Consider the following 15,858-nt stretch of genomic DNA (forward strand, 5'->3'; position numbering starts at 1 on the left):
ACTTCACTTGAGCATGGCTCATGAGTTTGATGATGCGAGCAGAAATTGTGATTGTTTCATTTGGGGTGAAGGTGGCCGGAACCATTTTTTGTCCAGCGAACACGAAACTGAGCTCACCGAAACCATCAACGGTGAAGGCCGTCGGAACCATTTTTGAAGCGCAAATGTAGATTTGATTTTTTTTTTGGTTTTTTTGTGGTGTAAAATGTAAAATGAAGATGAACCCATGCCTTACATTCAACCTTGAGAGGTCCAACGACGTTGGGGTCTGATGGTGGTTTCCAATGATGAAGGTGGACGTTGATTTGGGTTTGTTTTTTTCCATTGGGGATTGGGGTCACCAATGGTGGAGGATAGTTTTACAAGTCTGGGTTTATTTTTGGAATAGGGGCATTTTGGTATTTTAATATTATATATATTAAATAAAAACAATATTATGATTCTATGAACTTGCCCAACTTATTTTTAAAAATCATTTGTCTTATCAAACAGGTTCTAAAATTAGCTCTATCCCAACTGAATAATAATTTTGCCACGAGTCTGAAAGTTTTCGTATTGGAAATTTGGAACTTGAATATATTCTGGAATGCTATTTGTGAAAGAAAAAAATTCAGAACTTTATGGATGAAATGGAATCATCAAGAAGATCATGCATTGACATTTACATCTTCCTTTCACACCAACTGTGCATTGACATCACGTATAGTTTGGTGAACTTTCCCGCCAAAAACTCTGCTTGCTTCAGGCCTTTGCTCTGGTCCTCCATAAACACCTCTTCATATTCCAAGGAAGCACTTGTATAGTTACATTCTCTCTATTGCCATAGTTTAAATAGATACAGGTAAATGTTGCTATAGCTATAAATGATTTACAAGCCTCTTTGCTTGGAGAAAGCATGCCTGATTGGCTGACTCAGAATGATATTGCTATGAAAATGGAGCATCTAAATGGATACACTGGTTGCTTTCCCAGGAAATATCATGGAACTGTAGGGTCAAAACTCAAAATCTAATGTTCCCTTTTTTTTTTGAGCAAAAAAACTCAAAATCTAATTAAAAATAAAGACTTATTATATATGGGTGGCTGAGGGCTGAGAGTCAACTCCCCCAGGGAAATGAATCAAGAAGAGACGTGGTGGCAGAAGGCTCTGCCAAGTGGCATATATTTTAAGGGATGCTCCCACCTTTGGATCCCCGGGGCAACCAATTTCAAAGCATTTCATTGGCCTTCCTCCACTCCTTTGACCATCTCATTGGATCCTCAGTCAACAATCATAAATATAAAAGTCGCTCTCTCTCACTTACCTTTTTTTTTTTTAATAATAACAAAAATCTCCTCAGTTGGGTGTGGGAAATTGTAATTGTAATATTATATGATCCTTTCCATCCAAGACCAGATTTACAATTCAACCCCGGCAACTCCCTTCATATTACAAAAATATCACAACCAAAACATCCCTTCATTTTTCTTTTTTCTTTTTCTTCTTCCTCCTTTTCCCCAATTCCACCATTCTCACGTTGACTGGAAGACTAACCCAACACCCCCGGCTCCGTTATCCTGCATCGCGGCCTGCAACGCGTGACGGTGCTCCCCCTCGTAGGTTACGATCAGCATCGCCGGATCATCTGGGGCCCTCTCCACGTGCTTCCTCGCCGGACACCCTCTCACCGTGCTGCACTTATAGTAACCCCTGTTTCAACAGTCCAAATCAACCTTAGACAACATAAAAAAACACCCCATTAACAACACTTGACACCCCGCTCAACGGACTCGATTTGCTCACCTTGGATATGGCGACCCCTTGATCGGCTTCTGACCGTACTTCCTCCACGAGTACTCGTCCGGCGGAATATCGGCAATCTTCGAACTAATCGCCGGCACTCTCACCACCTTCTTCGTCCGATTCTTCCTGAAGGAAATTGAAAAACACAACTGTCGTAAAGGGCCGATATTGATAACGCGTGCCGGTGCAATAATATTTGCAAGGTCAACAGTCAAAACAAGTGACCAGATAAAGACAGGAGCGATATTCATTTCGGGGTAAGCTTGAACTTCTCGATGTTTTCAGACAAAATTTCTAAAAATTCGCTCGGGGACAAAAGCGGTACTATAATTTGTCGCCATCACGCGCGTGGTGCGTCTGTGGCTGGTTGTGCCTCAACTGCACCACCACCGGAATCGTTGACTACGAGACCGCTTTGCCGAGTCGACTCGCTTTACATTTTAAAGAGGTTAGAGGGTGATTTCGTGGTGTACCTTCTCTTTGCGCAGTGGCACTTGCTGGAGCCGGAGAGGTCATCGGAGTGCTCGCGGTGGTCGTGGCATCTCTTCTTCGTCGGTACGGTCGAGAGGGGTGGCCTCCCGCTGCCTGAGACCGTTGGTGCCGCCGGTGTAAGGAAGATCGACGATCCTTGTTTGCCGTTCGATACGCTACCGTCGCCGGTGATGGCCGACGACATGAACGATGAGTTTGAAGACACGCTGAAGGTTTCCTTAGAGAACTCGAGCTCTAGAGACTTCGTGTTGGAGCTCAATATATTAGGTTTTGTGAAATCGAGAGTCAGAGACTGTGACTGAGCCGGAACGAAACCGGATGGAGCAGTGCTGTTGTTGATCGGAGCCTGATGCACGGTTACTGGATTTACGATAGGCGCCGGAGAGGCGAACTGCGCCGGTGATAGATTCGGAATTTGCGGTGTGGAAATGTTGGCCGACGAGGGCGCAGTGGATGATGGCGTCGGCAACTTTGGAGTAGAAAGGGGACACGAGCTGGAAGAGGAGAGAATCGGTGCTCTTCTGAACCGGGCATGGCCGGTGCGATTTAGAAGAGAAATGAGTTTCTTGAACTTAGAAACAGTAACATCGGTGAGATCAGAGCAGTCTACGAGATTGGGCTTGTGGTTGAGAAGACGGATTAGATTCTCCATGCCCTTCAATCCCTCCGATGCAGCCTCCTGAATTGCCGTCTGCTCGTCCATTTTCGGAAACCCCATGAGCTCCACCGCCATTTCTGTGCTTCGCAAGGGGAATAGAGGGAAGAGAGATGAGTGAAATCAGCGATCGAAACTCAAATCGCCATGGGAATTGCAGAGATAGGTTAGAAGAAAGAAAGAATGAGGTCGCTTGTGGCCAAGGGGGAGATATAAGGGTCGAGAGGTAACCGGACGACCGGGTAGAGGGGAGAGAATACGAAATGGGGTTTTCTGATCTGACGGATGAGATGTGTTGGAAACGGTGTGGGGATTGTGATGTGTGGTAAGGTGAGAACAGGGTGATAAAAAATGTGCGTTCTCTTTTACTGTTGACTGTTGAAAATCAAACTGGAGCCAGACTTGAGTTGGACTTTTTCTTTTTAGAGTAATAGTAATACTTTTCTAGAGTTTTGTGATTTTAATATCTTTTTCTTTAGCAAGACTTGAATTTTAATACTTCGATCGTTTCTTTCTTAAAGTTAGAATGCGAAGGTTATGTTTGTCCTTTTCTTTTTCTTTTCTTTTTTTGAAATGAAGGAAAATATTAAAATGAAGGTTATGCTTGTCTTTTTCTCATGGGTAAATATATTTTATTTTTCAAGCATCCATCCACGCAAACAATAATTTGAAAGTTAGACTGGGTAAAAGTGTCAAATTTGTCAATAAATAAGTAAATACTAGCGTTTGAATTATAGTGTTAGAAGTTTCAAGCGTTTACGTTGAACAGTGACATTGTATTAGACTATTTGCGTCAAGGCTTTCAGGATTGGGAAATGCGTGTATTTGAATCATGCACAATGAGTGTTTCAACAGACTCTGCGTTTCATAAGGGAGGAGTTATCCATCGTGTTGACTTCATTTCAATAATTTAACCCCCTTTATATTTGTTTTTATTTGACGTTTTTTATTAAATCGGGATCTAAAATTCAAAGATTTGCAGAGCTGTCCTCAAAATCCTAATCCTCGCTCGCTCATATGCATTAAGAACATTGCGAATTTTATAATTAGTTAAAATCTCAAGATTAGATCACATATACAAAAATGGTCAAATTCATCTAGCAGCGGCGCTCTTCATACATCCATGGGAACAGAAATTAGGTACGCCTAATTTTTTTTTTTAAAAAAAATCTTTTTACAGCACATGGTTTTGGAAATTTTTGGCCAACATATTTTTATTTCCCTCTTGTCAACTGTTCGTGCCTATAAGAAATTTATATTTGGTAAGTATTAATTATAAAAAGTTAAAAACCGAATACTCGCCACATTCCTGATATAAAATTTTCGTGGTTGCGTTTCTAGGGGTTTTCATAATTTTTGTTTTCCTGGCAAGAAACTTATATGGTTGGTTTTTTTTTTTTTCAATTACTAATGAAGGCAGAAGCTCGCAAAGATAGGGGTATTTTTTTGTGATGCTAATAACTAGTTTATTGTTATTGCTGGTAGTTTTGGTTTTCTTTACATAGAATATAATGTATGAGAGTAATAATTTCACTAAATGGGTGGCAATTATTGTTCACATAAAAATAAAATTGTTAGGATGATTCTATGAACCACATCCTATTTTCTAATCCAACTTTGAATCTTTTGAAGTTTTCATAATAATAGTGACGTTTTTGTTTTATAGTTTCGTTCTAAACTTTAGGATGATCCTCATTGTATCGTTTCTTTTCTTTTTATGTTCAGTTTAGGGTCTTCTTGTCGTGTTATTTCTCTTATTTTTGTTTTGTTCATTGAAGTTGATTTGTCTTTGTAAACCCTAAAGATTTCAATGATGTTTCGTGTTTATTGCCAAAAAAAAAAAAGAACAAGAAGATGATTAACCCATGTCCTTGTAAATAAATCTAAGTTCATAACACTCAGGAGCAGGTCTTGTAACAATGCATTGTTGGTAATCTAAGTAACACTATGCGTTAGCCAATATGCATGGATATTTGGTAGGCTAGTGTTTGGATAAATATCTTTCTATGTTAAATGAATTTTATGTTTACAGCATTGAACTCATATTAGTTCAATTTTATCTATATTTACATCATTCAATAATATAGTCAAGAGTAGAATTGATGATATGGGCTAGCTCATAAGTTATGAGCTTAATGGTGCAAGTTGGTATAACTCGTAGCCTAACATGTTGTGAGTTGGTTGGCTAACCAACCAGTAAAACATATTTTTTTACATTTTTTTAATTTTTAAAATTATAAATTGACCTCTTTTTATTAATTTTTAACCGTAAAAAATTCATATTTTCCCCTTAACAACTAAGGCCTCGTTTGGTATGATGGAAGAGTTTTTGATGGAATCGGAATCGGAATTGGAATTGAAATCGGAATTGAAATCAGAATAGAATTAAGTTATAAATGTATGTTTGGCATGAAGATGAAATCTGAATATAATATTAATAAATATATGTATTTAAAATAGATAAAGACCAAAATGTCCTTATAAAAAAATAAAAAACTTAGCCATCATGATGGAGTATGTATATGGGGCACTTATGATAATTTCATGGAATTGTGGCAATTCCATCATGATGGAGATGGAATTGAATTCTAGGTATTTTGATAGAATTGGAATCCATAAGGAATTGGATTCATGCATACCAAACAATTGAAAGTATGATTCCAATTCCAATTTCATTTCTCTTGGACCCAATTCTAATATACCAAACATGACCTAATTATCCAAATAAGAATAAAAATCCATCTAAATCCTTAAAAAAACACTGCTTAAATTTAAAATACATTAACATAATTTAAAATAAATATCTACTTTATCGCAAACAAATGTAATAAGAAGTTTAGGTATGACGACTGCCACGTGGGCATATTAGAACTTAATGCACTTCCAACACTATTATTAATGACTGAAGATGATAATTTCACGTCTTTATAATAGCTGAATAATGAATGCATAAATAATTTTTTTTCTTCTTCTTTTATTATCTTGTGATCCAAATTTTTAACCACTCTCTGATTTAATGTTTTGTAAAATTTTTACTATAAATTCACATAAAAATATACAAATAAAATTATAGTGTTGACATTTTATTTGAATAATTTAAAACTATGATGAGCATTTGGAAAAGTAAAATCACTTTATAGAATATTTCAATAATAGTTTACATTCTTAATTAAATTAAGCAGATCAAATTTTAACAATTTAAATTTATTTAGACATTTTAATACAAATTATGATAGTAATTTTATAAAATATTAAATCATAAAAAAAGAATTTTTTGATAGAATAGGACGAAGTATAATTGAACTACTTTGTAAAGTATTAGATTCCTAACCACCTATAACTTATGCATGATACTATGTGTAGGAGATCAAGTAAACACTGAAATCTCCAAGCTACTATTCTTCAATGTCTAGCGTATGAACCTATCAAATATAGTGTTTGCTTATCAAGGAGCATTAAAATAATAAAGTGTAACTAACTTGCCAACCCGTGAATTAGACTGTTGTGGGTTTAGGTTATACATTGCAGGCCAAAATAGGTTCACACGTAAACAAGCTATTTTTTTTACCAACCTAACTTGCAACCATATCATTAACTGTAGTTAAGAGGTTGATGTTTGCTTTTTTACGTGTATACTATAAATAGTAAAATAATTATCTAAACGTTGCACCATGGAAAGTATTTATCGAGGTACTATACCAAAAATCATTCAAATTGGGAACATTTTTATATTTGTAAATAACTTGTCCAAATCAAGAGCAATTTTATAGTCAAATTTTTTTAATGAAAAGTGAAATTGTTTACTCAATTAATGAATTCAATTTTTTCTGACTGACAATACAAAATATTCTTTATTTTACTTTTTCCTAACCTACTCCGTCATGAATTGAGTTGCCTTATCCACAAATTTTTAAAGATAGACCAGGCAAGCGATGTGGTGGCTACTTATTTACTTAATTACCAATTGAAAATGAAAATATAGATAAACACAAGCCTCAAAATTTTGATCAATCTTATTGAACATTGGAGTATTTGGATTGCTCATGTCTTTACTTAATGATCTTGCACTATTTTGATCGTTCAAAAGTAAAAGTGTTATATTCAAGTAAAAAAAGTATAGAATTATCAAGTAAAGATATGAACAATTCAAGTTGAGTAGGAGTGGGTGAATTAAAAATGAATGATGACGAGAGTGGCATGTAATGAAACTCAAATTGAATAAAATTGAAAAAAGTGAAAAGGGGTAATGATAATGATGAGACTAGCATATAATGAGATCAACTAAAATTTTAATGCTTTCTTGTTCCTCTACATTTTTTTTTCAATTGGTGGTTAGGTATATAAGTAGCCACCACGTCACTCACTCGGACTACCTCAAGAAATTTGTGGATGAGGTAACTCAGCTCTTGATAGAGTAGGCTGAAAGAAAATAGAATAGGAAATATTATGTCTTATTTGCTAGAAAAAGGTGAACTTGTGATTTCACTTTTCACAAAAAAAATAATTTTTGACTGTAAAATTATTCCTGATCTAAATGAGTTTTTTTACAAATAAAAACTCATTCTTGGTTTAAATGATTTTTAGTATAGTGCTTTTTTAATCCTATTTATAAGTTACTTCTAACATATTTTATCAGTACTAAGAAAAACTTTAAAATTTATTAACTCTATATTAAAATTTAATAAGTTTTTAACTTTACTCCTATTAAATATGTATATTTTAATAATATATTTTTTTAATATTTAATTGAGATTAAAAAAATTTATGATAAAAATTTAATATCATAATTTATAAATAAGATTTAAAAATTATTTTCTTTTTACTCTTTGAATAGGGTCAGAGGGAGTATTTGGGTAGAAAAGCCGGTTGATGTCCAAGCAAGAATAGAGTAGGGTCAACTATGTGAAACACTAGACGAGGTCTTTGCGATAATTTATTGATAATCATGAATGATTATAGCCTTATGAAACTGGCGTTATTACACCGGCATTAATGAGAAGGCTAAAAAAAGAGGAACGTTGTGAGAAAATAATTGAATAAAAGAAAGTGGGGAAAAATGCAAAAAGAAAGCTGACCAAAACCAAAAGTGGGGATCACATGGAGAACGAGTCCTCTGTTTCTTTAATCTCAAGCTGTTGACCCGACTTATCCCCCCCTTTTTTAATCTTTTATTTATTCTCCGGCTTTAACTAATGGACCCACCATCAACACCGGCTCTAGCCGGTGAGACTCGGAGGAAGCTTTCTGCTCTGTAGGATTCGATTCGAGAAATCCCACGGCCCTTATTTATAGAAAGAGTTGACTCCAGCTCCTGTGTAATTTCGAGAACCTCAACGCACAGGAGCCCATGCCGATCCGCCACGTGGAATCCGAACTTTAATTATTAGGCGGATGCGATAAATATTGCTTGTTATTAGTGTGGAAACCTTTAATTAAAAATTTCGTGTACTCTCCCCATCCTTATGTACAAAATATTTTTAATTAAATTTTATATATTAATAAAAAATTTTATTTAGTTAAATTTATATAAAAATACACTAATTTTTTAATTTTATTTTTAATAATATCATAATTAATATTATAATAATGATAGAAAAATATACAATTAATTAATTATTTTATTTTTTAAGATAAAAATAAAATTATTTAATTATTTAATCACAAACTGTAACTTCCCATGATTCATCTTTATTTATACTGTGCCGAAAGGAGGTATTGATAAATATGGAAGCGCATGCCCCTGTTGATGATTATTTTTGTGTATGACTATCATAATCATTGTCATTTTTTCTCCGGTAATTTATTAAAAAATTTCTTATATATATATTCTTGAAGCAAAGCGAATAGCAAATCAATTTGCCCACCCAAAATAAATAATTCATAAAAGTGTTTATGTTAAATATAACAATAATCTAATATTCAATAATTTCAACTAATTGCAGTGTATTTTCTTTAATCCTATTTATAAGTTACTTTTAGCATGTTTCACCAAAATTAAAAAAAATTTAAACAAATTTAACAAATTTTCAACTTTACCTCTAATAACTGTTCTTAAATCTCATTAGTAGTTTTTTTGTTCAAGATATTTAATAAAGGAAAAAAATGTAAATATGAACATTAAGAATAGACAATTGTCCTATAAATAGGATTTATTTTTTTTTCTTTATTTACCTTATAAATAAGACTATAGAAGTAAGTATTAACAAGTTCCATTTAGTAGCATAGTTCTCTTAGTTTTTGCTATCAGCGAGATTTATACCTCAACATTATTGAGATATTATTTCAGAGATACTCATATAACCTCTTTTAATAACACAAGTAATTTATATGACGTGTAGTAACTATGCAATCTAATATGGTCATGTATTAAATATAAGCACTCTCTTAATAAAAATCTAAACTTTTAATTGTTCGAATCCTATCGGTGACAATTTGCCTTAATGAAAGTCTCATGTCTCATAATTTGCTTAAATTAGTAGATGTAGTGATCCATCAATTTGCTAATTTCAGGCAACAATGAGCTTAGTGTATCAAATAATTAAGCAATTAGCTTAGTTGAACAAATAGATAATTATTTGGTCAAAAAACTATAAAAATCATAGCACACACACGTGAGTGTATGGGTGTGTTTGGATTAAAAAATATGTAACTGAGGTTGGAATTCAACTTTAATAAACTGAAATTAGGAAAAAAGTTTTTTAGTTTTACAATATAAGATATAAGATTTTTCCAGAAGTTTGACCCCTCCCTATAATTTTTTTAGTTTTCTTTATTTGAATTTTGGGGACTTATATTCCATTTTAATGTGTCTCACAATCGGAAAAAATTCGGGGGAGGGGTCATTTCATTTTTAGATCTAGAACAAATAGGTTCAAGAGATGAGAGAATTAAGAATACCTACTAGAAAGACTAATCCAATCCATAATGATGTACCGGAAAATACCGGCCGGGTTAGTACCTAGCCGGGCTGAAAATCTTTTTTATTCCTTATTCTAGAATCTATAAATAGAATATAGAAAAAATAATACTTAATAATATTCTATTAGAATAATAAAAATTCTAATTAGAATTAATTATATTATACTAATTATTTATATTAATTTATATTATATTAATTTGATTATTTGTTATTTGATTTTTTATAATTAATAAATTCAATTAAAAAAATGAATTTGAATTTTCGAATTTCTAGAATTCATTTCTTAATAAAAATCTAAACTTTTAATTGTTCGAATCCTATCGGTGACAATTTGCCTTAATGAAAGTCTCATGTCTCATAATTTGCTTAAATTAGTAGATGTAGTGATCCATCAATTTGCTAATTTCAGGCAACAATGAGCTTAGTGTATCAAATAATTAAGCAATTAGCTTAGTTGAACAAATAGATAATTATTTGGTCAAAAAACTGTAAAAATCATAGCACACACACGTGAGTGTATGGGTGTGTTTGGATTAAAAAATATGTAACTGAGGTTGGAATTCAACTTTAATAAACTGAAATTAGGAAAAAAGTCAGTAATGTGATTTATATTTGAACATCTTTTTTTAGAAGTCAGTTAGATAAATTGATATTTATTTGGACGATTTGATTCAAAAGTTAGTTGAGATATTTAATTACAAAAATAAACATGAATTTTTTTGACTAATTAATAAGTAAAAAAATAGTAAACTTAAAATCACAATTAATAAGAAAAAATGTTAATGTCTAAAAATTTATAATTAAATGATAAAATTTAAAATATTCAATTATGAAAATCTAAAATAATAAATATAATGAGTTTAATAAAATATACTTGGACATGAAAAATTCATCAAAAGAGTTGATATGGCATCATCAAATACTTGCATCATAAAAATTTACTCAATAAACTTGATAAGATTAATTTAATCAATTTTATTTTTTATATTACTAATAGTTAATAAATACAAATATATAATTATAACAACCATAATTATAATTAAATAGTAAATACTAAATAAATCTATTAACATAGATATTCTATGCTTAATAATCTAGCATACCATCAGCCATAAAGCATAGCATTTGCAAAACTAGAAAAAGATGATTATAAATGGATGAGAGTTTCAAAAACTTGTGCCAATGGATTCAAGGCTAATTGGTCATGCATGCCTTCAAGAAGTCCAATGCAAAGACCTAGCAAAACACAACATCTTAAGAAAATGTTGAAATGAAGATTAGTAACTATAAATAGCATTCATCAAACCACGATTTCAATTTACAACCATCATGGTTTATCATCAAAAGCTAAATATTATTACTTACAGCATATGATGACTCTCATGGACTAGTGTGAGAAGCAGAGCTACACAACTCATTCTTCTCATCTGTTGAAAACTTAGCATTCAAAATCAAACCCTTTTGGCATCACTTTCAGGGATGCTTGCATCTCCCTTCCTTAAACTACCTGGTTCTAGAAACTTGTTAAATCATACAATACAAGTCAGCAACAATCTTATTTGATTTTAAAACTTCTCTTAATACATATATGTGAACTTGTAGGCAAATGACGACTACTAAAGGCAGAGAAATGCAAATTGGTTAGGAGCATAATCAAAGACAACGACCACACTCTCAAAGCAAGGACACTCTTGATGCAAGAAGAAGGGATGACGGTAAGTAAGAAATAACATGAGCAACACACGCGTTTGCTATCGAGTGGTAGTGGCGACGGCGAGATCTCTAGTTAGATCCAGTGGAGTAAAGGAGAACAAGGTGAAGATATTACAATGAAGCTTGACCGTTCGAAGGTTAAGCAGAGCAAGGGGAGGATTGGCTAGGAGATAATGAAGAGAGAGAAGTCATGAAATGCTTCCTAACATCTTCCACCCTACTCAACACAGCAATATAAAAGCTAGGATTGTCAGCTTTATGAAAAATGCTCATTCAAATCCAAACTTTAGTTACTATTTTTTTTAGTCCAAATAAGAATTTTTAGCTTTTAACATCTCAACTAAGGTTTGAAACATCCCAACCTAGGTTGGGATGTTATCCAAACACACTCTATATTAATTACCTCAGCAACTCAACTTGTTATTAATAAAGTTATTCGTCAACCTTAGTTTCTTACAGCTCTCGACGAACTATGTCCATCAGTTTGTGTAACACACCAAAATTTTTTTTTTAAAATAATTTAACTCAACCATAGTTGGGTTACAGCCATCCAACACATTTTTATATCAATAATTTCAATATAAAATATTTTATAATTAACATTTCAGATAAATTTTTACCTCCCACATGCCATTAGGCTAAATCACATTTGTCCATCCTTATACTCCCAACAAGTAAAATAAGCAATTTAATAAATTTTCAACACAAGCCAGTTATTTGGCCTTATAATCATGCCATTTTAACCAATCCAAAGTAAACCAAATATTAAAATTACAGTCATCCAAATTGTACTAAAAATAGAAATAGTTTGAAAGGCATGATTACATTTATATATTCATATAATTGACAATAAACAAAAAGCCCTAATATTGACAATATAATACATTATAAATCATAAATTAAATACCCAAAAGAGACAGTGGATCTATACCACTAAGCCTCTGGGACTCCTCCACGTGTCACTCGTGGCTCTTCTCCTGAAAATTGTTAACCACATAATGAGACTCAAAAGTCCCAGTAACCAAAGCCAATTTATGATAGTGTATACAAACAGTTAAGTGTGTGCTTACTAAGTGAGAATTAAAAATAATATAATTCCAACAAATATAAGGAATATTATAATAAACACAAACAACCATCCTTATATCCCTCCATTAACCTCGAGCCGTAGCCCTCACTTGGTGCTAAATTACCCGACCAAAGGTAGATTAGCCCGAGCCCTTACAAGCCACCTATTGAGCTCCAATAGGGGCGTACCACGTGGCACATAAATACAACAACAATAGCAAGTCTCCCAACACCTCCCACAATAATCAAACAAATTCATAATAATATTGCACAATTATACAATATTACAAAATTCATAATTTTCTCAATAATCACCCAATTAACATGAAGTAACACTAATCACAAATTAAAAGCATGGTTACCTTGTGGCTTTTTCAATAAATTAGTCCTTAAAATTTCTCTCTCACCACAATCTTCACCAGTAATACAATCTACAAATAACATATTATTTATAAATATTAGTTTCAATTTTTGAAACTAATAAAATAATTCTAATAATAGAATTAAAAATATAACATAATTCCTAATCTCAATCTTAATACAAATCTATAGTTAATACTATTAAGTATAATTTTTAACTCCTCTTTTAATTATCAATAAACATTAATAATCTAAAAATCAACTTCTAAACTAATTTCTATTATCAAAATTTTCTTTTTATTTCATAAATTCGTACCTAAAATACTCAAAAATTAAAAATTAAGTCTCTAGCTTAGAATCATAATCCTATAGCCATAATAATTCATTTCTCATCCCAAATAATCATCTAAACCTCAATAAATCAATATATATTTTCAGATCTAGTCTAGAATTTGATCCATAAGCCACAAATTCAAAGATCACCAATAAATTTATACTCTAGAATATTTATTATACTACTAACAACCTCAAAAACCATATTTATTCAACATAAATTCATCCCTCTTCCAGATCTTAAATTTTCTACCACTACAAACTCAGAAACAAAAGAAAAATGATGACTAAGAAAAAATTTTAGAACACTTACTTAGTCTTGAAAAGCTTAAAATCACATCCTAAATATCCTATTAAAAACTCTTACCTTAAAACCCTGCACCGGTGAATTTGGCTCACAGATGCTCTCTCTGCCGAAGCTCACGCACGAAAGAAGGAATGAAGAAATGAAGGAACAGGTGAGTTTTTATAAAAATTCAGTGGGTCCCACATTTTTTTTATTATTATTTTATTACTGTTACTGTTGAGGCGGCGGACGAAGCAAATTCGTTTTCTTCTTCTTCTTCCTTTCTTTTTTATTATTATTATTATAATAATAATTTAATAATATTATTTTATTATTATTTTTTTTATTTTTTTAAAAATTATTTATTTTTTTTATTTATTTTTTTTAATTTTCTATTAACCCAAATTAACTATTAAAATTTATATTGGGATATTACAGTTTGCTAATAAAATATTGATGGTCCTTTTGTCCTCCTATAATGACATGTGTTTGGGCTTCACAAAAGACTAGAGAGGATTGGATTTTGGCTTAATTCAAAATCTAATCTCTGTTATAAAAAAGATTGGGTCAGACAATTCGTAATCTAATCTGGTTCAATGAAAATTTGAAGATTAACAGAATCAAACTTGATTCATAAAATTGGGAGACTGACTCTATTAGTCCAATACACTTAGCTTTTTCCCCTCCTTTTTCTTTATGAGAGGCAATAATATATTTAAACCTAATAAACTCAATTAAGATAATAAAACACTTAAAATCATTTTAAATCTATAATAATTTCTAACAGCAAGAAAGAAAATATTTTAGTTACAGTCCAAGTGATCCAAATTATTAAATTATCAATCCGAGCATGTGATTGTGTGAGAGACTAAACTTATTAAATTATTATTAGTCTTAACTTATTATTATAAATAATTAGTACATTAATTATAATCACATTAAATAAATTTAATAGGACCAGACTGGATCAAGTAGTCTAGATATCTAGTGTCGTGTCCAGTCCAACTCAAAAAATTATTCTAGTCTTTTCAGTCATGAAGGACCAGTTTTCAACAAGACCGACCCTTCTCATATTAGATGTGGTTGAACAGGACTGAAAGACTTCTGTTTAGCCCTAACATGTGTAATGTGTTCGAGAAGAATGAATTTAATCTTTCCAAGGAAAAGTTTAATCATAATTATAACGAGGGCTTAAGAATTTTCAAAGCACAGTTAATTAGTCCCGTAAGATCAATTAAAGGGGGGCAAAAAAGGAACAGGCAAAGCAGCTGATAATAGCCTTTTCACCTTGGCATATAAATTGGTGTCATGAGAAATCTGGCACAGAAGGATTGAGGTTTGGGAGGATTGAGGAATTTCATGCATAATGAAGAGTTATTGTTATCATAGTTTCATCAGGAAGTGTGCTATTCTCCACGATATTCGACGCATGCTCCACTCTTTCAATTTGGTTTCGGAGCAATGAAAGTCATTGCTGGATTCCTCTTTCTTCTTCCTTCTTTGTTTTTTCTTTGCTGATTTCTGAACTGTAATTTTTATTGAATTTAATTTTATCATTTCACCTTTTTATTAAAAAAAACAATGTTATTATTCCACAAGCTAGCAGTTTTCTTCCTCCAAAGTCTTCGACTCTAGCTGTTCAGGAAAAAAAATGAAAAATAAAAAGGTAAAAAGAAAATCTTCGTCTATCAGTTGTTGTAAAATATACCACGTGTTACTAGTTAAGAGATTTGCCAATTAGAATGAGTTTCGATTTGAACTTGATCGAGCCATCGTCAATGTGAACCCAATCAAGAATCATTAGATTCGTCATCATTTGTCAAAAGTATTTTTTTAAATCTTCATGAAAAAAAAATCTTGTTTGAACCATTTTATACATGTGATTTTTTTACCCGATATATGTTTGACACACTTGTGATAAAACTGTGGGAGTAATTTTAACAAATAAGCATGTGACTTTGCATTGTTTAATTATTTTGGTGAGTTTTAAGTTTAGACAATTAGGCCCCATAAAAATTAGATAGCGGAGGCAAAATTCTTACTCAAGACAAATATTAATTATTTTTTATAAATATTTAAAATTAAATAAATTTATTCTTTAGATTAGTATTATTCGTAAAAAACAATGAGGCTTAGTGTTGTGAGGCGTATTAGAAATGCAGGATCTCAAAAGGATGGAAGAACTTGACTTCTATTCAAACGTGAAAAACTTAAGCTCCCTTACCACAGTTCACCCGAATGTGAGAATG

General features: G+C 32.0%; 1 protein-coding gene across 1 annotated transcript; it reads right to left on the reverse strand.

Annotated features, from left to right (window-relative positions):
- Positions 1-1,278: 1,278 nt before the first annotated feature.
- LOC129299138 (probable WRKY transcription factor 17) lies at positions 1,279-3,119 on the reverse strand. Its single transcript, XM_054937588.1, has 3 exons — positions 2,257-3,119; positions 1,784-1,909; positions 1,279-1,690 (listed from the first exon to the last, which is right to left on the reverse strand). The coding sequence occupies exons 1-3, from the start codon at positions 3,006-3,008 to the stop codon at positions 1,513-1,515; spliced, it is 1,056 nt and encodes a 351-aa protein (XP_054793563.1). The 5' UTR covers positions 3,009-3,119; the 3' UTR covers positions 1,279-1,512.
- Positions 3,120-15,858: the final 12,739 nt, after the last annotated feature.

Source organism: Prosopis cineraria, unplaced genomic scaffold, assembly GCF_029017545.1.
Source record: "Prosopis cineraria cultivar Desert tree isolate PC_DT_omini unplaced genomic scaffold, ASM2901754v1 PC1047, whole genome shotgun sequence".
Taxonomy (NCBI): domain Eukaryota; kingdom Viridiplantae; phylum Streptophyta; class Magnoliopsida; order Fabales; family Fabaceae; genus Prosopis; species Prosopis cineraria.

Excerpts from the sequence above, each read along its gene's own strand:
- LOC129299138 (XM_054937588.1), bottom strand. The coding sequence starts at position 3,008 with ATGGCGGTGGAGCTCATGGGGTTTCCGAAAATGGACGAGCAGACGGCA. Across the intron at positions 1,910-2,256 it reads TGCCACTGCGCAAAGAGAAG|GAAGAATCGGACGAAGAAGG; the intron begins GTACACCACGAA and ends AATTTCCTTCAG. Across the intron at positions 1,691-1,783 it reads AAGGGGTCGCCATATCCAAG|GGGTTACTATAAGTGCAGCA; the intron begins GTGAGCAAATCG and ends CTGTTGAAACAG.